General features: G+C 34.8%; 1 protein-coding gene across 1 annotated transcript; it reads right to left on the bottom strand.

Moving 5' to 3' along the window:
• Positions 1-1,451: 1,451 nt before the first annotated feature.
• Positions 1,452-26,163, bottom strand: LOC106719522 (cadherin-23). The gene is made up of 28 exons (XM_014513878.2): positions 26,033-26,163; positions 17,033-17,421; positions 15,765-15,916; positions 15,377-15,595; positions 14,822-15,113; positions 14,573-14,745; positions 14,180-14,377; positions 13,701-13,894; positions 13,224-13,424; positions 12,772-13,049; positions 12,228-12,385; positions 11,710-11,865; positions 11,290-11,469; positions 10,808-10,942; positions 10,331-10,515; positions 9,614-9,873; positions 8,731-8,894; positions 8,305-8,472; positions 7,931-8,088; positions 7,161-7,342; positions 6,264-6,493; positions 5,866-6,054; positions 4,880-5,160; positions 4,404-4,641; positions 3,930-4,115; positions 3,124-3,459; positions 2,210-2,429; positions 1,452-2,111 (listed from the first exon to the last, which is right to left on the bottom strand). The coding sequence occupies exons 2-28, from the start codon at positions 17,232-17,234 to the stop codon at positions 1,765-1,767; spliced, it is 5,682 nt and encodes a 1,893-aa protein (XP_014369364.2). The 5' UTR covers positions 17,235-17,421; positions 26,033-26,163; the 3' UTR covers positions 1,452-1,764.
• Positions 26,164-26,539: the final 376 nt, after the last annotated feature.

Raw genomic sequence — 26,539 nt, 5'->3', positions numbered from 1 at the left:
AATTACCACAGTGTAAAAAAGACAAGACTATAATAATGCTTATATTTATTACTACCAAAATAACATAAGCAAAATAAATACAAATTTCGATACAAGACATTGAAGACATAATGGTTCTTATAATTTATATCTTAAGAGCATTGACAATCATTATTAATTTAACTTACGTATTATTTTTATGACTGGCAATACAAAACATACAAACTAAAACGTATAATTTAAATCTTACATTTTACAATTTATTTGTACACATATAAGCCTCTTAAATAAAATAATAGATTTACTTGTAAGCATAGTGACAGCAGGATATTTTCCAATCAGCAATTGTCCTGCCTTAATCACGTGGTGTAAAATATTATTTTAAAAATATATAGGCCTAATTTTAATCCACGTTCACTTCTCACCCTTTTATTTTAAGAAAATGATAAGAAGAGGAAGTGGATTTAGCGGTGCAGGGGACGCATAGGAAGAGACTTTCGGTACGTCCCCGTCTCTGTTGATTAAAGATAGGTAACGCATCTGCAATTGCAGATGTTAGTGGGCAACGCTGCGCTATTTCGGCGAACTCTGGTGTCCACATGCTTGTTTGCCACATTAAAAAAAACTTTTAAATCCATATCTCAAATAACTTCTATCCAGTGATTTTATTCAAAATCCTCAGCAACACATTTTTTTTCTTGTCACCATGACTAATTAATTATAGTCAGTATTTATGCAATTCATTACTTTAGAACAGCTGATAGCGGTGGGTAAATATTAATGTTTGAATACGTCATACGTTGTTATATCTGTATAAAAAATCAAATGTTCTCTTTGTGTATTTATCAGTTGGTTTCCATTGCCAAAATAATTGCACAAACGTGTAACTGTCACTGAAAACAGCGCAAACTTACAATAAGACAGTGAATTTATCTTCGTGTAACTATGATAACAAAAATGGTTTTATTATTTAAGTGGATATTGGAAATTTTAATTTGCATTCTTTTAAGTTTTCTCAAGTCAAATGGTATATCTATTTGTCTATAATCTCGCTCATAAAAAATCTCTGCTAATAAAATAAATTTCGTTAATTTTTTTTTATTTAGTTGAAGAAGAAGAAATCTTTTATTGGTGGCACAACTTATTTTAAATTGAAAATCATGTAATCATTTTAAAAATCATACGATTAGCAGTTAAAATGTTATTATTTTTTTATGTAGAATATGTGGATACAAGCAAAATTAAGCGAAGTTGCGAACGTGATCTATCTTTGTGACATTATCTCCTTTGTACACTCAATTGTAAATAAAAGTTCATTGCAGACTACCGTTTTACATTTCTGCGTCATAGATCGACCAAAATATATTTGTTCACTTATAAATATACGTTATTTATAATCCACATACAAAATATGTTACATTGTAATAATCTGTTACTATTAAAAATGTTATATAATTTAAAATGATGCTTTCAACAAGTTTTTGTATAAAACACACTCATATTTAGCAGAATTTTATAGTATTCTTTTGTCCGAGTTTATTTTGCGGAGACTACAATTCAGAAAGAACTAGTTTTAAGACATCAGATAGAATAGTTTCTGGCGGCAATATTTTCTCTTCAGCACTTTTGGGTAATACTTTCGACACTTTTGGGTAATATTTTATTATTAAATAAGGAACATTAACAACATTATTCGGGCTCAAAGAATATGTTTACTAAATAATTATTAGACATATGACATATTATATTTTAACCGTTATTATCGTATTATCCATTAGTCAGTTACTAGAGTTCGGTAGTTTCCATATTTTTAGCGTTCTTCATTTGCTCTAGCTGTTGGTAGAAAGCACAATCTGCCTGGTTTGTTCCAGTTTCAGTGTCATTAGACTGTATCGATGGGAACGCACCAGTTGTTATAAAATAAGGTTTATCAGCAGCCAGGTCCTGGTTGACCGCGTTCTCGTCCAGAGAGTCGCGTTCCGACTGACTCAGTTGTTCGTCGGATTTGTACCAGTCGTTCTCGTAAGCCTGCAGCCATATTGGGTTAGATCCCTTGGTGCTGTGCTTGTTTGTATTCGGTACTCGACCCGTGCTTCGGATAGTCATGTCAGAATCTCCGGGAGTTGGTGATGCTAAATAAAATTACAAATTAAATACAATATAAGAGTAAAGTCAGACAGAGGAACTCGCAGAATCTGTATAACACCTTGATAAAAATGACCAAACTTACAGTACGCAGTAGCGGTGGCGGCTTTAAGCCTCCTGACGTAGTCCGCTCTCTGAGTGAGACAGAGCACGAGGCAGAGTGCCAGCAGTGCGGCCAGCAGCAGTGAGGTCCACACGAGCCAGTAGACCGCCCGCCCGCCCCCCGCCCCGCCCACACCCGCCCCCGCCCCCGCCCCGCGCAGCGCCGCCCACCCCGCAGGCTGCGTGTCCAACACGTTAAACTCCTACACACGCAACGTACGGGTTAACATCACATACAAAAACACTATTTGTAGTTAATACTTCGTCAGTGTGCAAATCAAAAATAGCCTATGTTACTCTCACATATATCGGCCACCTTCTAGTGTGAGTCGTGTCAAAGTTGGTCTCACTGTTTCGGAGATTACTCGGAACAAAGGATTTGAAATAAATCTAGTTGAAATGAAATTAAAATGTAGTTGATATTACAAATACGATTTTTTTTGTGTCATTCCGTACCTTAATTTAACAGATATGGATGAATAAATATAATTAAAAACATGTCTTTGATTAAATTGTAGACTGCGTATTTTTACAGATATAATTGGAAGTAAATTTTTAGTCTTAGACCTTTTAATTTTGTTTTAATTGCAATTTTAGACAAGTAAATCCAACGGTGATTGTAACAAACTAAACGTTTGCAATGCAAAATTAATCTAATGAGGTCAACGAATATTAAACAATTTATTCGTTCTTGTAGAAAAAAATATCACACGTGTGAATGTGGAACATAACCAAATAAGAGTGATTTTCCTTCACAATATGAACATATAATGTATTAAAACTATTTAAAACTTGTACTAATTTGAACATAGTCATTAAAACTTTTTAAAAGCTGTCCCCTATTTTCTTTCATTCATTAATTTACAAAACAAAAAAGAAAATGACTATTATCCATACCTTAAAAAGGCTGTCTAGCTGCTCAATATTATTATCCACGAGTTTCAAAACTTGATCCACTTCTAGGACCGAATGGTCTTCTTTATTCACCAGATGTAGGTACAAATCCGTCTTGGTATGGTCTACTGAGCCGTCTTTGTTCTCATGGACCCGCAAATCATCTATATTGACCACAGATTGTGTCACATGTGCTAATGTTTCTCTGAACATCTGTATCTTGTCTCGTATTTCTGATGGGTGGGCGCGTAGAACGAAGCGCACTCGTTGGTCTTCTCGTAATAGATATATAAATACATGGGATTCATCATGATAGCCGTCTGTATCGTTTGCTAACACCTGGAAGTAGTTCAGATGTATTTTATATTTATACATTATGGAAGTAAATGTAAAAAAAGAGAGACATTAATTCCTCAAACATTTTTATTTATGTACAATGTTTTTCTTTAAATTTAGAGTAAATGAGTTATCATGAGTTGTATTAAAAGACTTGTACTTATCCTCAAATGTATAATAATTAAAAAAAATATGCGTTTTATATTATACTAACAACACTGATCTCTATAAATTGATAGGTCATTGCTTGGAAATTACAGAATTTGCTTTGTTCCGACTTGAACGTAGGTGTCGATGTTCCTGTCAGTTAATTCTATCTCTATTATTAGTTCAAATCCTCACCAATCGCAACAATCAGTACCAAAATGACAAAAATGAAATAAGCACAAAAAACTACGTATTATAGCCTGTGCTTTTTAATAAATGTCAGTGACTAAGTCACTCAATGAGTCATAATTTTCAGTAGTACCAACCTTAAAATCAAAGTATCCCTTCATCCCTTTCTGCGGGTCGAAGTTGAGCGAGACGGCACCAGTGTCGATGTTGACCAGGAAGGGTGACACCGCTAAATTCTCTAAGCCCTCAGTTAATGTTTCTTTCACGTCCCCGATCAAATAGTAGTTAATTTTAGCATTATCTCCTTCGTCTATATCAATAGCCTAAGTAAAAAAATATTTTAAGCCATTAATTATTGTACACAATTAGCTTTCAAATTAATAATTATAAATAATTTGCCCAGTTTTCTTCCCCCGTAATTTTATTTAATAGAACTGTTTTAAAGACATGATTTTAATGTCTTCCAATATAATTTAGTTTGAAATTTCAATTAATTTACTAAGGAATTATTAAAGAATATTAATATTAATCTCGATTTCATATATTCAATAGTAATAAGACGAAATAATTATTTATTTTAATAGAAATATCACAAAAACTTGATACATTACCTTAACATGCATAAATTCGATTCCAAAATCAGCGTCAGTAGTAATACCACCTGTGAATATCTCACTGACGAACTTTGGTGCGTTATCATTTACATCTAACACTTTGATGTACAATTTAAGTGAACTGACTGCATCTTCTGAAGACTGATATATAGGTGTATTGACACAATCTTCAGTAGCTAGGACTGTTAATGTGTAATTCGATTTCTGCTCACGATCTAACGCTATTGATGTTAACCTAATTAAAAATAGACACGTTTTATTGGTTTTGTAGTTAATTTTAAATTAGAAAAACATAACATAAAAATGCAATGCTTGTGGTTTTTTTAAGGAAAAATTTTGCTTTATTAATGTTTATGTAATTCATTAAAAGCAATATATTTATATCTTAAGTCTTCTCGAATCTTTCTTCACTATAAGAAAAAGTATAATAAAAGAAGCATATTGAAGTTATTTATTAAATTATTTTCCGTTACCTGTGAGTGCTCCTATCCAAATCAAACATGGCGTCTTCATTCCCTTCCACTACGTAGTAACAGACCGGCAGAATAGGTTCATCTCCTCTATCTATAGGGTCTCTTTCCACTACATTTGGTAAAATAACTTCATAATCTGCTACATTTTCAGTGATATTAATGTAAATGGCTTTATCAGGAAAGCGAGGTCTGTAGTTGTCAACATTCTGTACGTATATTGTGAGGTCCAAGTCCGAACTTAGCGGAGTGGGCATGCCCAAGTCGTACGCTTCTATTCTGAGCTGTAAAACGACATACTTTTTAATTCTGGATCTTGTTCTATTAACCGTGGGTTTCTGAGACCAAAATCTCCGTTTAAAAGATTTTAGTTTCAGAAACCCACTGTAATTAGAGCAAAATCAAACTAGTATTGATCTAAGTACGTGACTGTATACACAGATGTACGCGACTGTACGTAGTTATAACACAACTATATTTGGTTTTGTTCGCGATAGTGGTTATACGTAGTTGTTAGGGTATTAATGTAGCTAAACTTGCGTCTGTGTAACTGTAGTTAATAGTGTTTTGTGTAGTTCTCGACAGTTTTTCCAATTTGCTCGTTGTGTACGCAATTTTTTGTATTAGTTCACGTTGTGTACGTGACTATCATGTTACTTCACGTTGTGTACACGACTGTTCGTGTTAATTCACGTTGTGTAGGTACGCGACTGTTCGCTTTAATTCACCTTGTGTACGCGACTGTTCGTGCTAGTACGCGTTGTATGTGACTGTTGTTGTACATGCACGTCGTGTACACGAATGTACTTGTTAATGCACATGTACGCAACTATATAACTATTTTTAAATGTCTTGGCAACTTAGTCATCAGTGAACTGCGCAGTGCTCTCCCCCTGCATTCCTTTAGCCTCCGTTACAACTAAAATTGTGTTGTGGGCAGCTATTCGAGCGAAGTTAAGAGCCGCCAAGATATCTGAAAACATTTGTACCTGGTATGAGGTGCGGTGGTCGGTGTCGAGGGGCGCAGCGGTGCGCAGTACGCCGGTGGCGGGGTGCACGGCGAAGGTGCGCCAGGCGCCGGCCGCGTCTCGCCGCACACGATACCGCACTGCGCCGTTGGGGCCGATGTCCGCGTCGATGGCCCTCACCTCCACAACCACCGTACCGATTGTTGCGTTCTGTTTGACATAATGACGTCATACTGATATTTGAATATCATACTAATAATATAAATGCGAATGTTTAGATGGATGTATGTTTGAAGATATCTCCATAACGTCTCAACGGATGTTAATAAAATTTGGCACAGATGTATAACGTAGTGTGGAAGTACACATAGGATACTTTATTATGTCTTTTTTTAATTAAGTAATCTCTCGTAAGTTACCTCTGGCACTTTAATGGTGACATTCTGTGGAGGGTGCACGAATACTGGCGGATGGTCATTATAGTCAGTGACGCAGACACGTAAAATTCCTCGTGCTGTTAGCGAGGGATGGCCAGCATCTCGTGCTTCAACCACCAGCGAGTAGTTCCCAAAGCGATCTTGTAACGACTGTCGTGCGAACAACCGCGCAGTGTTAACTTCACCAGCAATTTGCTCGAAACGGAATAACTCTGTACGGAACATAAATATTTCACTACCACACGTATTCACTGTCAATCGTTTAGCAGTAACTTAAGTAGTTAATTGACTAAAGTCCTTTAAGTAGAGGTACTCAGAGGATGCCGGAGACCTAATTTTGTTCCATCCTTTTCTTATAAGAAAAGGATCGAAAGGGGCAGTGCGTTTAACGAAGGATGGGACGCATAAGAAAGGGAAATATTCTCTTTCTATGTCCCCAATCCTCCGTTTATAAGGTAGGCAGCGCATCTGCAATCGCAGATGTCTATGGGCAGTGGTTGCTTCGCTATTTCGGCGAATCAAGTAGCTGTTTGCTCGTTTGCTACTTTATACTATATATAAAAAAATACTATGAAGACAATTTATTCCATTAGACCTAGATCGAACTATTTTATTCGACTATTAACAATATAAGGCTTTATTTATTTAGGTTTAAATCAGTGATTCTCAAAGGGGTCCATATCGAACTTAAAGCATTGCTAATTCTCACTCAGTCTTTTTCTATTGACCTAAGTCAGAATTATTAATAATAATAATTGATCTTAAAAGTAGGTAATATTGCCATGGGAGGTAACAGTTCATTTTGGAAAAGGGTTCACTTGTCCAAAATAGTTTGGGGATCCTTGGTTTAATGAAAGTGAAAGGTATAAGGTTATTTACCATGTCCCTTGCCGCCGACAAGATGGAAGGTGACTTGTCCATTGGGCGAGGTGTTGTCGTCCGCATCAACAGCGGACACAGTGGTGACGTGCTCCCGTTGTTCATGGAACTCTGTCACTGTGGCACACTCGTTTGGCAGCTTCAACTGTGGTGGGTTGTCATTCACGTCTTCCACGTGCACACTGACAAAATTAAAAAAAGTTATGTTAACGAATCAAATAGTAGCAATGAACATTTTTTTATATTTTTTTTATTAGCATAATATGTGTTCTTCTAGATCAGGTATCCCCAAACTATTTTGGACAAGTGACCCCTTTTCCAAAATGAACTGTTACCTCAGACCCCCCATGGCCAATTTACTACTACTTACCACAATTACCTACTTTTAAGATCAATTATTATTATTATTTTTCATTTTGACTTAGGTGAATAGAAGAAGACAGAGTGAGAATTAGTAATGTTTAAAGGGGTCGACCGTGATATCGACCACTTTGGGAATCCCTGTTCTAGACTGTTCTACATATATGACAAATTTCAGTATGATCCGTGTAGCTGTTCTGGAGATACGTATCCAGGATGTTTCTTTTCTTCATCTATACATTCGCATTTATAATATTAGTAAGAAGTAAGATTATTCAGGCAAAATCTACATAGCCTGTTAGTATCTAATCTTTTATACCAAAAATTCACCAAATTAGTTTAATAGTTTTTAAGTGCTTCAGACTAAGAGATATTTTTTTATGTTGTAGTTGAAATCACGTGATACTTACACGATCTGTTTGAATGCGTTCCTACTCTCCCCGCTGAGGAATCCGAACTGGTAGTTGTCCCAGGCTTCCACCACCAGGTTGTAGGTCACCTGTGTCTCGCGATCCAATGGCTCCGATACTATAAGTGTACCCGTCTCTGCTCTTATAAGGAATTTGCCCTGGAATTAAGTAACTAAAGCTTTAATTTCTAATTCCTGATCTATATAGCATATTATGTAACATATAATGTTATATTATGTTGGAGAGATAAAAAAAACTATTAACATACTATAGGAAATGGATCGTCCTAATATTATCAATATCAATCCTACTGCTTACAAATACTTAGGAATTAATTTTTTGTTATAAATGTTTTTTTTTGTTTTGTTTACTACCTGTGTAGACATACGATCTAATAAGTATGTGATCTTCCCAAACTCCCCGGAGTCTGCGTCTCGCGCCACAATGTCCGCCACCGCTGTCCCAGGTTTGATATCCTCTGGTATTGTGTATTCAAATTTACTCGTCTCAAATACTGGATTGTTGTCGTTCTCATCTAAAACCTTAATGTAATAACAAAAAATTTAACACTCTAATAAACAAAATCTTATATAAACCTCGATCTTCGACATTCATATACATCTCAGATATATTTTTATATACATTTCACCAGTGCTAATTTTAGCACTACCAGTGTTTTACGAGATTTCCATGGTCCCCTTTTTTACAATACCATTGCAGAGGGGGGGAGGGGTTCCAATAGCGCCCAACTTTAACGCCAATACTGTATTTCCCTTCCTTACTTTCATCGGTCTTCATACCTGTATAAATAGATCGGCAACAGAGTATCGTTGCGGCAGACCACTGTCCACCGCCTTCACTGTGAGGTTGATCCAGGAGTGCTGCTCGTGGTCCAACTTGCTGCTCACCACCAGCTCACCACTCGCACGCTCCATGTGCACCAGCTCTAACAGCTCAGAAGGACCTAGTCGTAATTCACCAAGTTTAAATTAAACTACAGTCATAAAGGTTATAAATCGAAGGTACTGGCAATATTCAATCGTGAAAACCGTTAGTAACCTATGGTTATATCGCTGCAACCGATATGTAGTTTTAACCATAACCAAAAGTGTACCGTTAAGTTATAACTAGAGTATAAACGACGTAACAATTTGGTATTGGTTTTGTTACGAGACATTTAACACGAGAAATTTAAGATACCTTAAATTGCTTTGATTACGTCACCATATTATCCTTCCTCTGAGGACGTCATCAATGTTGTTTCGTCTATGAGGCATATATTTGAAAGTTTAAAATTGCCTGATATTGTATGTCGATTTAAACTTACGAGTGTCGGTGGCTCAGGGGTAAGAATTTGACTTGCAATCTGCAGGTCCTGGGTACGAATCCCGCCATGTACCAGTGTTTTTCTATTTTCGATTTACATATGTACATTTATCCGACATTCGTACGGTGAAGGAAAACATCGTGATGCAACCTGCACATATGTGTGAATTCCTAGGAGAAAAAGAAGGCTATAAAGTTCGCCACCCGTTACGTTTCGTCTCCCGAAATGGCGAAAAGTGGATTACGGATGTTCATTTGGCCACACCAAATGGAGGTCCGTAATCTCTGCCTACCCCTTTGGGTTTACAGGCGTGTGTTGTGTGTGTGTGTGTGTATTTTAATATAGTGCTTACATACCCTCAAGAAAATAGCTCATAGTTCTATTCTTATCAGCATCATCGGCGATTACTTTGTCAATAAGAGCACCGTTCTTTGAATTCTCAGCAATAGATGTCTTGTAGTAAGGCTTCCTGAACTTAGGATTATTATCGTTTTCGTCTTCAACGACAATAGTGAGTGTCGCAGACGCGGTCTGTTTCGGTCCGGTCTCAATCGCCGCCATGTCTTCAACTTTTATCATCAGTTTCACTATTTCGATTTTCTCTCGATCCAAAAGTCTGTAATAATTAATTCACGTCACTGTTAGTGGGACTAGAATATCTTTCCATCTTACTAATTTTATAAATGTGAAAGTTTAGATGGGTGGCGTACGGATGGATGGATGGATGGATGGATGGATGGATGGATGGATGGATGGATGGATGGATGGATGAATGGATGGATGAATGGATGGATAGATGGATGGATGAATGGATGGATGGATGGATGGGTGGATGTATGGATTGATGGATGGATGGGTGGATTTATGGATTGATGGATGGATAGATGGTTGGATGGATGGACGGATGGATGGATAGATATATGGATGGTTTAGTTAGTTTGGAAGAACACATAGGCTACTAATTATTATTATTTTTTATTTCCGAACGTACGGAGTCGCGGAGGACAGCTAGTTATATCAAAAAAAAGATTGAACTCTTCTCATCTCATCAGACATGTTATAAAGAATCTTACCTTACAACTTTGAGTGTTCCATCTACGGGATTCAAGTCCCACATTGTGAGGTAGTCGTACTCAGAGAGGTGCACAGGAACGCCCTCCTCGTTCTTGGCCGCGCTGCCCGCCTTGTCTATCAAGTAGCGCAACACTGGCTGCTCGTCCGGGTCGTGCGCTTGAGCGCGGTAGATCACTGTACCCACCTATACACAACTTGTACTTTAATTATACCCCGTTAAACTGTGGCACTCAAAGTCAATTAAGAGAGACCCTTAGTGTATATTTTTCACAATAAATCTCCTATATAAATAGAATTTTCTATAGGAGGCGGCTATTCTTGTATTTTCATCGATGTTGCAATTTTGTGAAAATTGTGTGTGGAATTTGCAATCCATACAATTTGTATGGATTGCAAATTTTCTATGATAAAATGGGAATATGCTTTCAACAAATTACAAATTTTAGTGTAAAATACTAAATTTAGTTCATAAATACCTGTGTGTTTTCCATAACACTAACAGTGCCCGGTTCGTACAAGATGGGCGGCTTGTTGTTGACATCCACTATAGTGATGTTGACGAGTACTGCAGCTCTCAGCTGTTGCTCTCCAATACCGCCGTCTATTGCGATCTATCCATACATTTATACAATGAATGATTAAATCACAATTAACTGGGTGTGTTTACTCATTTGTAAAAGTAGACTATATCAGCACCCACCTTCAAAGCACAAGTGAACAGTATCGCCCCCAGGGGGTTTTAAGTTTTAATTTTAGGGGGCGATTAAAAGTTCAAGTAAATTTGAAGAGCGTTAAATAAAAATAGGTGGGAAAAGAGAGCAACAAGTACTACAATCTAATAAAATCAGGGGAGTCTTCTGTCACGTGTATAAGATGTTAACAAAACTTGTGTACTTTTTGAACCCCATACCTGCTGATTCAATCCATGCAGAAACGTTGGTAACCTATAGCTACGTACCAGTGTGAGAGTATAGGTGGTCATCTTGGGGCTGGCGACGTCTGGGTCTAGACTGGCGCCCTGTGCGACGGCCACCACCCCGCTGTCCGCCTGCACCACGAACTTGTCCGCAGCCCCGCGCTCAATGCGGTACACCACGCGATTGTTCGGAGACGAACCGTCCATATCACGAGCTTTCACCTGATTTAACATATTTTATAATACTATATACTATATATACTATAACTAAAGAATTTCAAACATGAATGACTAATGAAATCTATTAATTAGAAATTTCAAAAAGAGAGGGGCAGCATTTGTTGCTTTCAGCATTATCTAACTGTAATTACTAATATTAATATTTAACTAAGAAACAATATTGTTACTTGTACACATGGAAAATTTACGGTTACAAAAACATATAAATAAGCATTACTATACCTCTAATATACTAGTGCCACCTGGCATATCTTCAGGGATGGATCGCTTGTAGATCATCTGTTGGAACATGGGGGCGTGGTCGTTGACGTCCTGTACGTACACGGTAACAGGCACTGTAGATGACAGCGGCGGTACGCCAAAGTCTCGAGCCTTCACCTGAATTCAATTTTAATTCTCATTTCAATAAAGATCTATTATTTTGTTGGTTCCAGCATGATAAGACAGCAAAGTGTCAAATAACATGCGGTTGACAGATGTACAATCTTAAACTACTTGTCTTGTTTTACTAGTTAAGGAATACTTTTTTTTTATATTATAAGGTGGCAAGCGAGCAAGCCTGATTTCGCCAAAATAGCCAAGCAACCTCTAGCAATAGACATAGATCTTTCCGTCCTGTCCTTATAAGAAAACGGAAAAGGAAATAGGACTAAAATTAGATCTCCGCATACTCATCAGACAAAACGAAATTACTACTACTTTGCGTCTAACACTGTTAAACATTTAGAAACTGTACTCACAACTAAATGTATTGGTCGTATGTTGCCATTGTCGCCAGGTATTTGTTCAAAGTCCAAACCCGATACCGGAGTGATGATTCCAAGGTTAGGATCGATTGTGAAATTGTTCTTGTAATCACCGCCTACTATTGAGTATTCTATATGACTGTTTTTAGTTCCTATAAACAGAATTTACAAATATTCAAATAAAATAAGGATGGATGGATGTTTGCCTAAAGGTATCTTCGGAACGGCTCAACGGATCTTTATGAAATTTGACATAGATGGCTACTAATAGACACTTTTTTAACTCCGCGCGAAAGGAGTTGCGAGCGACTGCTAGAGTTATATAAATATGAACTGTATAAATAACAATCAAATCAAATAAAGTCGCTATTTGATATGGCTAGGATTAGTACTGTTTTATATTTCGTATCCTAGGAAGAGTTGGATGGATTGTGTGACATCATCATGAAGGGAGAGACAACTGAAATTACGGAAGAAAGATCAATCTGGAGGATGAAACCTGATAAAGACAGAAACAGTGATATGAAAAAAAACTTACCATTTAAATCAGCATCCCTCGCCTCTACAATCAGTGGATTTTCAAAATGTCGCTCATTCTCCAACAATCTGGCTTCATATTTATTAGCTAAGAACATTGGTGCATTATCATTAACATCTTCTATATTGATCACAAGTTGTGCTGTATTTCTGTTACCATCACCCTGGTCATCTCTCGCTTCCACTGTAAGATAGTGTCTTGAAACCAACTCTCTATCGAAACTACCGTCTCCTGATTGCTTAACTGTTATTACACCTGTTATTTCATTTAGATTTAATCTGAAATTACGAATATGTTAAATAATATTTAAGCTAAATGTCACCGTTGATTTGTTTTATCTATAGTTTTACAAGTTATGTATATCTTCACATTATATAACTTTTATTATTACATATGTTATGAAGTGTCCAATTATCTTATTTAATTGCCAACCAAATAAAAAAAATACTTACAAATGTGCAATACTCCCTCCAAGGTATGTATATCGAATACCTTTTGTTCCGTAATTATCAGAATCTTGGTCCATAGCTTGTACCCAAGCAACTGTAGTTCCTACTCCACAGTTCTCAGGAACTGACACTGTATATACTGACTCCGTAAACTCCGGGAAATTGTCATTTTCATCTTTTATGTAAATTGTTATTGGCACTATACTGAAATTAAATATACACATTTTTAAAAGGTTATCATATCAAGGAAGCATCTTTATCTTTTTCTGTTAAGAGAAAAAAAAAAGTTGTAAAACTATTTACACAAAATAAATATTTAGTCAAAGCTGGATAAGCGGAAGTCCAAGAGACTGCAATTATTCGCTTATAGAGGTTTATCTCTTACCCAAGTTTCTTGCTTATGAAGGCCTTTTGCCGGGACTGGATAATTCCTCTCGCTTATCCAGGTTCAACTGTATCCTTAGAAATTTGTCTACTAACCTCATTTTTGGGTCTTTGGTAACAACTTCTTTGGCGATTAGAGTAAAATTCATCATTGTAATTTTTTCATAATCAAGATAAGATGGATTATTTACCCTGATCAAGAATGAGGCCTCATTGACACCTTTGAATGGTGTCACCTCAAACACACCACTATCACCTATTAAGTATAACTCAAATGTTCCATTTTTACCCTGAAATTTAATGTTATAATTAAGTTCTTAGTTTTAATTATTATTACTTATAGTAAAACAATGCTGAATAAATTAACAGACTGTCACAGAGCCTTCAAATATTTTACTCCTATTTTTGTGTGAACTTTGAATAAAGAAATAATTAAATCCCTTTTCTTTATAACATTAAAATAGACTAATTTTACTACTTAGTAGTAGTAGAGGTTATGGCTTTCGTAATTATTTAATTGAACTTAAAATAGCCATATTATATCAAAAAATATATCTGAATAAATATTAGAATACCTGATCATAATCATAGACTTCAGGCACACCATGCTGTAAGAGTGTGATAGGTGTATTCTGTTGGGCATTCTCTAATATTTCTCCAACATATTGCTCACTTCGGAACCTTGGTATCTCATCATTAACATCTGTTACAATTATTGTTACCTCAGTGGTAGCGCTGGGCAGAGGTGATATATGCTGTGATTCTTCTGTAGCCTACAAATATCTTTGTAATCAATATATTTTAAACATAAACATAAAAAAATGTTTTTAAAAGTTATATATTAAAATGAAAATGTTAGCATTATCGTAGTTATTTTTAGATAAGTAATTTATAATCATCATCAAATATAATTTATTTCACTGAGGCATACAAAAATTATGGCATTGTTTAATTGTTTATTTTCTTACCAATATCTCCAAGATATAAGCTCCATTGCTGTTAAGTGGATCTTCTCTATCCAATGGATTAAATGTATAGATAACACCCGATGTGCCATCAATATCAAAATGTTCCTCTCCACCTGACACAATGCTGTAGGAAATGCGATTGTTAATCCCCCTATCTCCATCGATGGCTCGCACTGAAAGATAGAATTAGGGAATGCAACACAAAAAATCTACAATTGCATTTATTGCAATCAAATAAGATCTCTTTACCTTGTAAAACTGAAGTCCCGATGGGTGCATCTTCGCTGATCCTAGTAACGGGACTGGCAACAATAAACTCTGGCGGCTGATCCTCAACGTCCTGGACTTTCACTAAAATAGCAGCCGTCCCCGTATTAATCCTGCCTTGATTAGCACGATCCACAGCCAATACTCGCAGTTGATAAAGGGATTTTCGCTCATAATCTAAACCATTTACTAAGCGTATCACACCTCTCCCGTTCACTGTTTGTATTAAAAAATTCTCAAGGTCGCCATCTAATTCTTGTAATTGATAAAGTACCTTTAAATCGTAAAATACATAAATTTAATTTATCTTTTGAAAATAAAAACAAGAAAGATTTACAGTAGTATTTGACAGTGATATTGCCAGACGTAACAGACTGACAAGAAAATCGTGACGTTGACATTAGTTTTGATGAGCAAGTTTCGTTTTACGATAAATATTAACTAAATGAAAAAGCGAAGAAGATATAAAAATTATGAATAGGTTACAGAATGAGAATTACACTCGTGTGCATTATTTAAGACCATGGATATGCTTACTTGGCCGTATGCCCCTTCATCAAGGTCAGTGGCTTCAACAGTTACTAAAATACCAGGATCAGCATCTTCTCTTACTGTGATAGCGGAAGGATATGGTTTGAAAACAGGTTCGTTGTCGTTTACATCTTCAACTAACAACAAAAAGCTTTGAGTGACAAAGTTACCCTCCCCTAAATATCCGTCAGTTAGTGTTAACACAAATGAGTATTCATCGCGTGTCTGTAAAAAAATTATAATTATAATTTGGGAAAGCTATGGCAATGATGTAATGTCTGATTTATCTTAATTAGCAAGATTGCAAATGTAAAGTGACTGTTAAAAAATTAAATGTAAAAGTAACAGGCGCTTTTAAATTAGATGTAACCAGAGTAAATAGATAGATATATACCTCTCTATCTAATTCCTTAACTAAATATACATTAGCTTCGTTGGACGAAATGGCTTCTATTCTTAATATATCACTACCAATTTGGTCTTTAATACCGAATTTTAACGTGTCCTCATCAGGGTCAATGCCCCGAAGTCGGTAAATTAAACTCCCTGAAATATATCAAATAAATAGTAAATAAATAAAAACATGGATGTACATATTACTACAATATTAGTTATGACAACAGAAATTATGAAAATATCTTAAAAGATACATGACAACATAAAATTACGCATAGTAGTTTTAGTTAAAGTTAATAAAACATTTATTCTACACAGGAAGGAAGACCTGTTACATAGAAAGTATACATATTAGGTATACTGTGACACAAAAGTAACAGGATCCTTATAGTATTAAATATAAAGAACATTATGCATGTCTCCCTCGAGGCTAATCGTTCGTTAACTTCCGTAAAAGCAGGTAACATGAGAAGTGTGAGGCTTCCCCTGTTTATGGTTTGTTGTCTTGGTAACACTCCACCCTAACTAAAGCAATATCCGGATAGTCATCGTTAAAGCGATGCCTAAATGCAATTACGCTCACTCGAATGCAGGTCTTGTCATGTTTACATAGACGTTAGAATAACAAGCAACAGTAATATCGTGTAAAAATTTTAATCAAAGTTTCCGTGACTTATATTTATGTTGTTAGCCTAGTGAATGACAGATATTTTTGCTTTTGATATTACCCAAAATATTGGTAAAATGCCAAGTAAAATCCAACATTCTTGAGTTTTTTATTTATGGTAAGAAAGTGCGCTATTTCGCATCGACATGAGATTCATTACACAACAAGAAATGGAAAAAGAATTAGGAAGACTAATATATATGTATATATGAAATGAAAATGGAAAGTACAATTGACTATCGAATTGCTGTGAATAGGAATCTCTTGCACGTAAATTTTACAAAGAAAGTATTACATAAAATATCTATAATATGTTCCTCGGTTAATTCCTCTTAAGCTTTATTTATATATTTACTGGCGATAAGCCTTTTAAACGGATCATTAAGGTAATTCTAAACCGGAAGGTTAAAATCGTAATTGGATTGCCAATTTAAGTAGGCTTTCATTACTACTTTTGTATTTGGTGTTAATTTCAAGTAAACGTTAGCGACTTGAGTCTTATAACCCACAAGCGCAACCAACTGTTTCGTATTATGTGGAGCTTGTATTAAATGCGATTTTTAACATAGCTTCGTGTAAAGTGACTCAATGTTACTTACCTACTGGAGTTTCGGGTCCTTCCTTTAACCTTACGACAATTTCTGATCGTCCATCGATCAAAAAGCGGGGTGGTCTGTTGGCTGAGCATGTCGCAATGAGCGTTGTGAGCACCAGCAACAGCAGTATCTGAGACCATTTGAGAGATGGTTTTAACCGGACTCTGGGCTGCTTCCTCGTAAAATCTGAGCATAACATCATCATCTTTCCAGTTCATCTGATGCATGGGTTCCTCTTTTTATCTAAGGAGACAAAGAACATTTTTCTGAAGCTTTCCTTCGCACGGTTTCTCCGTGGGAAGGCCGCGTGCTCTACTGGAGAAAGTGTTGTCACCTCAGGTTGACACTTAAGCGAGTTAATTTCGTTTACGTGACGTTTACTTCACGTGCACCTGTAAAAGAGAGACGAGTTTTAGACAGGTGTGAAATTAACAGTCGATCTTACGTAAATAGCAACAGTCACGTCCTTGCTTTCTTTAAAAATATTAAGTGTGAAGAACAGCTTCGTAGGTTTGAATTTGATTGCGAAATAAATGGTCATGACCGTCCGTCGCCTATAGTCTTGCAGTAGCCAAAGACTTATCCTATGTCTAACTGACTCTTGTGTACGTAGTCCAAGCTAACTATTGTCGAAAAGTTAGTCAATCAGTAGATGCTAGCCTTGTTATAGGTTCCAAATGACTACGCCTTAGACAATCGTCTTCAAACTGATCGATGTGATTTGAGCATGAAAAGCAGTTACAATGAAGCCTATGGCAGTGATCTAATGTTTTTTGTTTCTGTCTACACAAACAATTAGACAGATCGCTATGACAACATGAGAGTAGTCAAAAATATTATTAGATCTCACCTATCTATGTTCTTATTGTTTATAAACAATCATCACATCAGTATTCGTCAATTACCATTGCCCAGAAAACGTAATCGCTACATTGGTTATAATAATTTTATGTTTTCTATAAACGTAAAAAAATAAAAGATATTAATGGATATAAATCTATACTGCTTGTCTGGCGTTTACGTGACTCATATTTTAAATCGATGGCTCCTACTAATAAAGGCCAATGTGCAAATTGACAACTTTTCAGAAGAGGCTTTCAAAGATTCAAGCATATCGGAAAATAGGCCGCATGGGCCCTTTTACTTAAGCAAAAAATAACACACCTGTAAATGTGTTTTTTTAGTGCATGCTGTTAACTAAACTCAGAGGTAGGTTTTAAAAATCATCAATTTGTTACTTTGGCCCATATACATAGGACCCATCGAAATGTTGAAAAGGAATTTTAATATTTAAATTCGAGCTACACCAATCCAATGCGGTTAGACAGTGAGAAATCATTATGCTATCTTACTGCTTTGGGTACCAAATGTGGCTATACGGTTACTCATTGAACCCAAAATTAAATGCTTTGTCCCGCTTGCAATTTGTTAATAGAATTGCTATCACTAAATGATCGCTAAGTGCTATATAAGTGTATAGCTTGTAGGTTACCTAGGCACGGGATGGGAAGCAGTGCGTGTTAAACTGTGAACACATCGCACCTCATTGTTTAGACATGCACATGTTTGTACACACTTGCTTAACATGTCTATCTGATGATGATTGTAAAAAAAATTTAATGTATTGATTCTTCCACAGAATTTGTATGTAACGCGCTTAATGTGTTTTCGTCTAAAATAAACTAACTTGTAACAATTATCAATATAGTAAATTGTACTGTTGAAGTTACTTTTGATATGGGTATTATACAGTTGGTATTATCTTCCGTTACTTTAAAGTTACCGCCTACATTTTACAAAAAGGTATTTCGTGAATTGATAGCGGATAAAATTAGGTGAAGCGAATCACCTACATTTTGGATGTCTTTTATTTTCCATGAGTTATGAAATCTACTTCTTTCACTAAATGTTACCAGACTTTTGATCCGAAGCTTTGCTTCATTTTTAAATGTTTTTCTTTTTGAATAGACAAACCTGCGCAATCTGAGAACTGATTATGTAAGTACATTTTTGTGTCTTTTGTTTTAAGACTTTATACCTTTTCTTCGAATTCGTTTCAGCCATAGGGTTATTTTGTCTAAGTCTAAGTAGGCAGCAGAATAATTTATTTTATTTTTGATCAAGTAACTTACGAGTACCTTAATTCGTACATTGTTATTTAGCTTAGCATAACATTTCTCCCCAAAAAACTATACCTACTGGTATATTTATATTTGCAGCTTAGATTATTGACTTTAAGCCTTAGAATGTAAATGATAAATATGAATGTCTTAGGACGGGTAATTATTCTTAATATTCTTATTAAAAGCGTTGCATAAAACGATAGTAAGAGACTAATTTAGACGCTGTGGTTCATTCACACGCAACATATCAAAACAATAGACGAAATTATGTAAAATATAACAATTAAAAATGACCTCGTGTCAACCGGATATGTGTAACGTGCAGACGAGTCATTGACGTTTATTTTGGCGGGAACTGATGAGTTGTCATGTTGACAGAAACAAAAGAGGCAGCAAGCGCGACGGCGCGAAGGCCGTTGACTGTCAGCCAATGCGACAATTCATGCGATATCCAGGGAATTGACCCTTACATTCCTTTAATATTTTGTACACGTCACATTCAAAGATTCCAACACTGTTTTAGATTTAATTTCATATATGCGATTAGTTTCATATGTACGTAGTTAGTAATTAGATGGGAATCTAAAGGTGATGAGCTTTGTGAAAGTTACAAAATTATTTGGACAATGATCGTGAGTTTTATTTTCTGTTTGTACAGCCGGACCCAGAAAAATAAACATTGATGCTCGAATGCTTAAATCTATTTGGTCTGTTATCTCATATGTCATGTATTTTTTGTTTTCAATATAAAAAAGAGACTAGACCATGACCTATAATCTCATTTAATTTAATAATAGCTAATAATATCACAAACATGGCGTACTCAATGGTATCATTAAGAAAGTGTTATAGTGGCCAAATTAGTGAACTTAAAGCAAGGAGCGTGACGGAGTATGCAAAGCGCGGCCGAAAGCCGACCGACTCGCCCGAGACGAGAGAAAGCCTCTTCCCTCCGTTATTCGTCTCTATCATAGTATTTATCTTAAATTTCATATTTGCAGCATTTTAATACATCTTGAATAGAAACTATCGCGGTCTTGTTCTTTCGTCACAATCACAGATTATCTATTGAAATTGTAAAATATGTAAGTTTATTACATTATGATGACTATTTATAAATTAAACTGAAAACCACTTACGGTAAACAACATACGGTATATTTTTGTAATTTTAAAACTGCGTAAACGCGTCTCGAATTAAAAGTATACTATAAATTGAAATTTGTTTCATACTATAAACAAGGTATTGATTAAAGGCCTATGGTAAATTATGTTTCTACACGATCTTTCGCAGTTAAAAATTAATTAAGCGTATTTGATAACAGTAACTATGTAATAAAATATATATTCTCAGAGCGTGAGTACATTCACATTAAAGTTGTGTGAATGTTGATAATTTGGAATGGAGTATTTCACACGTAACAAATGTCAATGCTGTAAAATGCTGGGACAAAATCCGTGTGAAGACCACATGCAAGTGACGGACCTTAATTTATAACTAAATAATGATTAATACCGAAATTATACGAATGATATCAGTCTTATTCATTTTTTTCTGTATTTATAAACAAAAACATTACTTCTAGTTTTTAACTTAAATGTACTCTACTTATCTTTATTTAGAAATAAAATAAGTAATTGTAAACATATTATCGTAAAACGGCATTAATTTTATCATCTACCTAGATTAGAATACCACAATGCCAATTGAACCAGAACACAAAGATTCAAAATGTATTCTATTTCACGGATAAGGTTAGTGAAAAGCTCAAGGCCCTCAGACATTAAAAGCTATTATTATAGCCAGGTATCACTTTTTCAACATTTTTCACGAAGAGTCTTTCATAACATATCAAAATATTTAGCGACTCTCTCACCACCGGACTGGACGATGATGATTTCATCAAAGTCGTATTCTAAACTGATAAATGACCAAAACTAAATAAACGAATGTATATTCAAACGTGCCGAAACCAGTACATTATCATAAAAATTAATTTGTAACAAATTGGTAATACGACTTTTTTATAAGCAGAGAACAATGTTGAGAAGTAACTTAAGTTACTATAAATGACGTAAAGATTTTGTAACTTGTTTTGTACGTTCCTACGAACAACGAAACATACTAAATATGAAAGATACGACTCCCTTTACACTTTCGATTGAATTTTTAAACTTTCCATTTAATCTGGCAAATCTATTTATAATGATATAGTCTCATAAGTGTATAAAATTACAAAGAACAATTCCTCTGTTATAATAATAGGCACTTCCGCACGCTTTTGTATTGGACAGGTGGATCACGCAACATTGTAGCTCGTATAGGTAATATCAAGGGAAATCATTAAAGCTATTTTTGGTGATGAGGATTAGATCAGGCAATAGACCGCTAAATATGGCGAAAATAATTTCATAACTGTTTTCAGTTTGCAAAGAGCAAAACATAGGTATAATGAGATCATATTATATGATACTATCCAGTCCTGATGGAAATCAAGAATGTAATAGTATGAAATAATATCTAATATATAAAATTCTCGTGTCACAGTTTTCGTCACCGTACTCCTCCGAAACGGCTTGACCGATTCTCATGAAATTTTGTGAGCATATTCAGTAGGTCTGAGAATCGGCCAACATCTATTTTTCATTTTTTTTTAACTGCTCGTGGACGGATTCGCGGGCGTCAGCTAGTTTACAATAAAATTTTGAGTACAGTCACTACCAAAAAAAATACATTTCAAAACTTTTTAAGAAACTTGTAGATTTTCAATAAAATATATCATCTGACAGATTTTTTGATCGTGTATTATTTAAGATAAAGATCTTTGGGAAAGTGATTGCTATCTCATATACGTTTGGGAAACAAAGGTGTGCAGCGTTGCGAAGCGACGCGACACAGACACATGCTGAATATTTATGCAATTTAATTTAAAAGGCTAATATACTAATACTTAAAAGTTAGAAAGGCTGGAAAGGCTGGCTAATATACTAAAAAGGTAGAAAGCTGAATTATAGACTTTAGGAAGATAAATGAAAACAAAAGGTTACAGTTTATTAAGTAGGACCCGTTGGATTAACATCCCACTTTCAATCACCAATGGCTTTATACAGATCACAAGATAGCATCTGAATATCTTAACCTGTAACGTATGCGTACATCTTCCCAGTAAAGTCAGTTTGTAATTAATTTTTTGCCACTGAGGTACGGATAAGGATGCTGCTTAGCCTAGGTATTATAATGTGATAGTTTATACCTTCTGATTAGTAATGTATATTTTAAAATAAATATACATTTATTTTATTGTCTATATTTTGCCATAAAAATAGATTAAAAAGTTTTGTACTGAACAAGAAAGCGACTTATCTGGTAAGTTTTATTCGTACCGGTAGCAAGATGTTTTCATAAATTGTTCCTTTGTGGTAAAAAATACCGCAATGGGTATATTATAGTAACCAACAATAACAATTTACAGGTGCAAATTTATCGTAACTATTTGTTTCTTTCTTTAATGAAATCAAGAATTCGATCGAAATTTAGGGTCTAAAAGAAAAGTTATTTAAATAAAATCATCGTCTCCGTAAGCCTTTTTTTTTTATTTCATTAAAATTAATCATGTAAATCGCAGCCCTGTTAATATTGAGCAACAAATCCGGTGAAGATACGGAGCGGGTGAGCCAGTTTTTGCGCGAAAGTATCTCGGCCTCCACAATTACGCGTAATTATAAGGTGACTTCCTTGTCATTCAATGCTTGTTTAGTTCTGTTCTTGTTGTCACAGAAATATTGATAGGAAACGTTTTCCAATTTTGTTAATACGGGCAAAAGTTACTTAGTTACACGGAGAAATGATAATGTAAAATATCGATGACGTTATTTTTTTAATCTGTCTAGCGTCGTCCGAGGCACAGGTTCGTATCGCGCGCGGGTACCGTGACGGCGGCTGGCGCGGCCGAGCGTGCCTCCCCCGGGAACATGGCCGGTCGTCCCGTAACATATCCGGTAACGTTCCAACATCTAAGCCGTTACGGCTTTTTGCAACGCGTTTGACAAGACTAATTAATTTCATTTATATTTACCAATAACTAAGGTTTAAGGTTACCAAACCAATGTAAAAAATAGACTTTTTTCAAGTTTATTAAAGTATTGGACCTTATATTTATTTACCTGTGTGTTTGGACTATCCGCGGTCGTTGCACTGTCGGTTTTATAAAAAGCTCAATCACCTAGAAACTCACTGTACTGTTAACACTTTTTGCACAAAATTTCGATAATATTTTTCTGTTATCTGGTTACGGAAACTAAATGTTACTTACATAATTTTTAACGGTCACAAATTTCAAATCTATTCTAAAAATGTGGACTCATTGAATTTATGTTATTTAAAATGTCAATAAGTTTTGTGAGGTCATGGCATACTCTATCTTGAAGTTTGTTCCTACATTACGTAGTTTTCTGTTAAGAGTACTTTCATTTTACGAAAATTTTGAAGCATTTTAACAACATTGTGTTGAGATATTGTGCTAAAATGTTCCCAACATTCAATTGTTACAAAAAGTTGGCTTATCAGATTAATTTTATAGTTGCGTTCCACCATTATCACTCTTTTAATTGATAATAAATGGATGTGCAATAAACATTACGTAAATTTAGATGTAGTAGAAAACATGTCGAAATCATATTAGTATTTAAATTTTTATTAAAAAGAAATGGTGGTAAAAATGGATCATATTAGAAATCGATAAGTGCAATGCAATTTATCGGTTGATTTACGTGTCGACGTAATCAATGATGGGAAATTTTCCCATGGAAACAACAAAACAACAAAGCTTCATGTAGATTTTACTGATACAAGTGAAAGACATGTTAATTAATAAGAAACAATATCGGTTGTTTGTTGTTAGATATAACAGATTGTGTGAAACTAAACGAGATCTGATATACGATTGATAATGTATGATAAGTTTTATTCAGATAAATATGGCTTGTCTATTTAGCAAATCCACGCAACATGTTTTTGCTATATTGTCTGGAAATAATCTAATGGAGTCAACAAAACAATGAACCTCCACGAAGATGTTTCTGATGCAAGAGACTGTAGATATAATATTAATTTGGTCACAAATTTGGTGATTTTAAAGCGATTTCTAAGTGTCCTTATGCTATCTATCCTAATTCTAAGAATTTTAGTAAATACAAAATGTATGAAAATTAATAAAGACTCGATAACTTTCCTAGTCTGAATAATTTGTCGTCAGTTTGACCCATAAATCGAGATTTGATTCGGTCTACTTAACGCCATAATTCATTTGTGTACCTGTTGACAAATTATGGGCCTCGACGACTGATTCTACCTGTTCAATGGAGGGAGCAATCTCAATCGATTGGCGTGAAGCGTATCTCTAACTTGGATTCCTTCTAAATAGAGTGTAGAGTATCGGGCGAAGACAGAGCCGAGAAATGTGGGAACTGTTTTACTTTATATGCGTTGTATATAGTGATTGGCAATTTTAGAAACATTGTAGTTGACCATGGTTTAAGATACCTCGTGGCGCTTTCTTAGATGATGATCAGATGCATAAGAACTACTTAAGGGAGTTAAGAGAGGACTACTACTGAGTTATGTACTTATATTTAAATTCACTGTCGTGTAGGTACATATCTAATGTAAAAGAGATGACTGCAAAAGGAGTAAATCTTATTTTTAAACAGTAATCCATACATCAATAATATAATTGTATTTTCTCTATTATATACTACTTGATTACCAAATTATAAATTCACTAAATTGAATAATGCTATTAGAGATTTTATTTAAATATATACTGATCACCACAGAAAGTTTGCTTACTTATTTATGGACTGCAAAAACTCGATTTACATAATATGTATACACAATTACGCCCAATTGCAAAACATAAATAGTCATTGTTAAATTAAGCGCAATGTATCATCAGTACATTATGTTACCAAGGTTCTTGAAACCCATTAAATTACCTAAAATGCTTTAAAATTTGTTGTAGTACTTATTCCCGGAGACCTAGAATCAAGTACTAGAATGTATGTATCAGTATATGACATAAATAATTGTGTTAAAATGAATTTCATACATTCTATATGTTAATAACTACATTACGTGAAATAGTCGCAAACACACGACAACCGTCAATCGACTGCATTTTTTAAAAATGTTAGAGCATTAAGTTGTTTTAAGAAACTTTAACCAGAATTGGGTGCTGGAAGGAAAACCTTTTAAAAATAAAAAGGATTTCCTTCCAACATCCCTAATTTTGTTGCTACGTACGCTAAATTACCTATTTTGAAACTAACGCTAAAGCGACTAATGGTTAACTATTTTATAACGGCGCAAACAAACTTTTTCTAAATAAAATATTTGTAACGGACACAGCGTGGTGCCGAAATTTACTGAAAAACGAATCTGAAAGGTAAAAAAAAAAACCAGTTGTTTTGATAATGTTTCAGTGAAAGTTAAAATTGGTCCGTTGGATTTTGAGATCATTTCATGATATTAATTACATTTAATATTTGTGCGCGATTTCATATTAACATCCTAAATTAAAAAAAATAGTTTTTGTGTTTTTTTATTAATATATGAGTGATGTAGAGAAATGCGGAGATACTTTGTGATGTTTCTGCAATTAAATAACAAAATTGTATTGGAATTAAATTTTCATATCTATTATATATTACAGACTTATTCGTTTTATTTTATTACTACATTTTGTTTACGTAAAATATACGTTTTCAACTGTCCACAAATGTAGATTTTGTAATTTTCATTTACAAAGTAATTAAATTAAATTAAAGTACAGGTGTCGTATTACATTTTAAAATTAAATAAACATCAAAAAAAAATTACTTACGTGGAAAACAAAAACACTTATTGTTAAATAAATCCCTCCATTCAAGTTAAAAATTAAAATAATGGTTGCGGAATACTCGTTCACTGCACTTCCGATATATTTTATGAACACTTACGACGCGACTTACGCGCGTGAATCGCTTACTTCAACTGACTGTACAGTCAAGTGACAACCCTAAAACCCAGGTGTCAGCGCTTAATGATGGCAGACGGACGCTACAACAGTTTCTTTCTATATTTGCTAAAGCTTTATTAAAATGTGTTAATGTCACATGAATACTTATAGAAAACGATTTTTCACTTGTTTTTAAACATGTTGTCTTTCCCGAAACCTTAAAGCTACATCTGTCTGTTATCACCCCTATCGCCAGGTGTTGGTATGGTGGTAGCTACATTTAAAATTTCTTCGTATGGTTCTAAAAGTTATTGAAAGTGTCGTGAGAAGAATAAGCTAATATAAATTAAATTGTGTGATTTTGAGAGTTCGGAATTATTTTTTGGAACATTT

This window comes from Papilio machaon, chromosome 7 (assembly GCF_912999745.1).
Source record: "Papilio machaon chromosome 7, ilPapMach1.1, whole genome shotgun sequence".
Classification (NCBI taxonomy): Eukaryota; Metazoa; Arthropoda; class Insecta; order Lepidoptera; family Papilionidae; genus Papilio; species Papilio machaon.
This window is presented reverse-complemented; position numbering and strand designations above follow the sequence as displayed.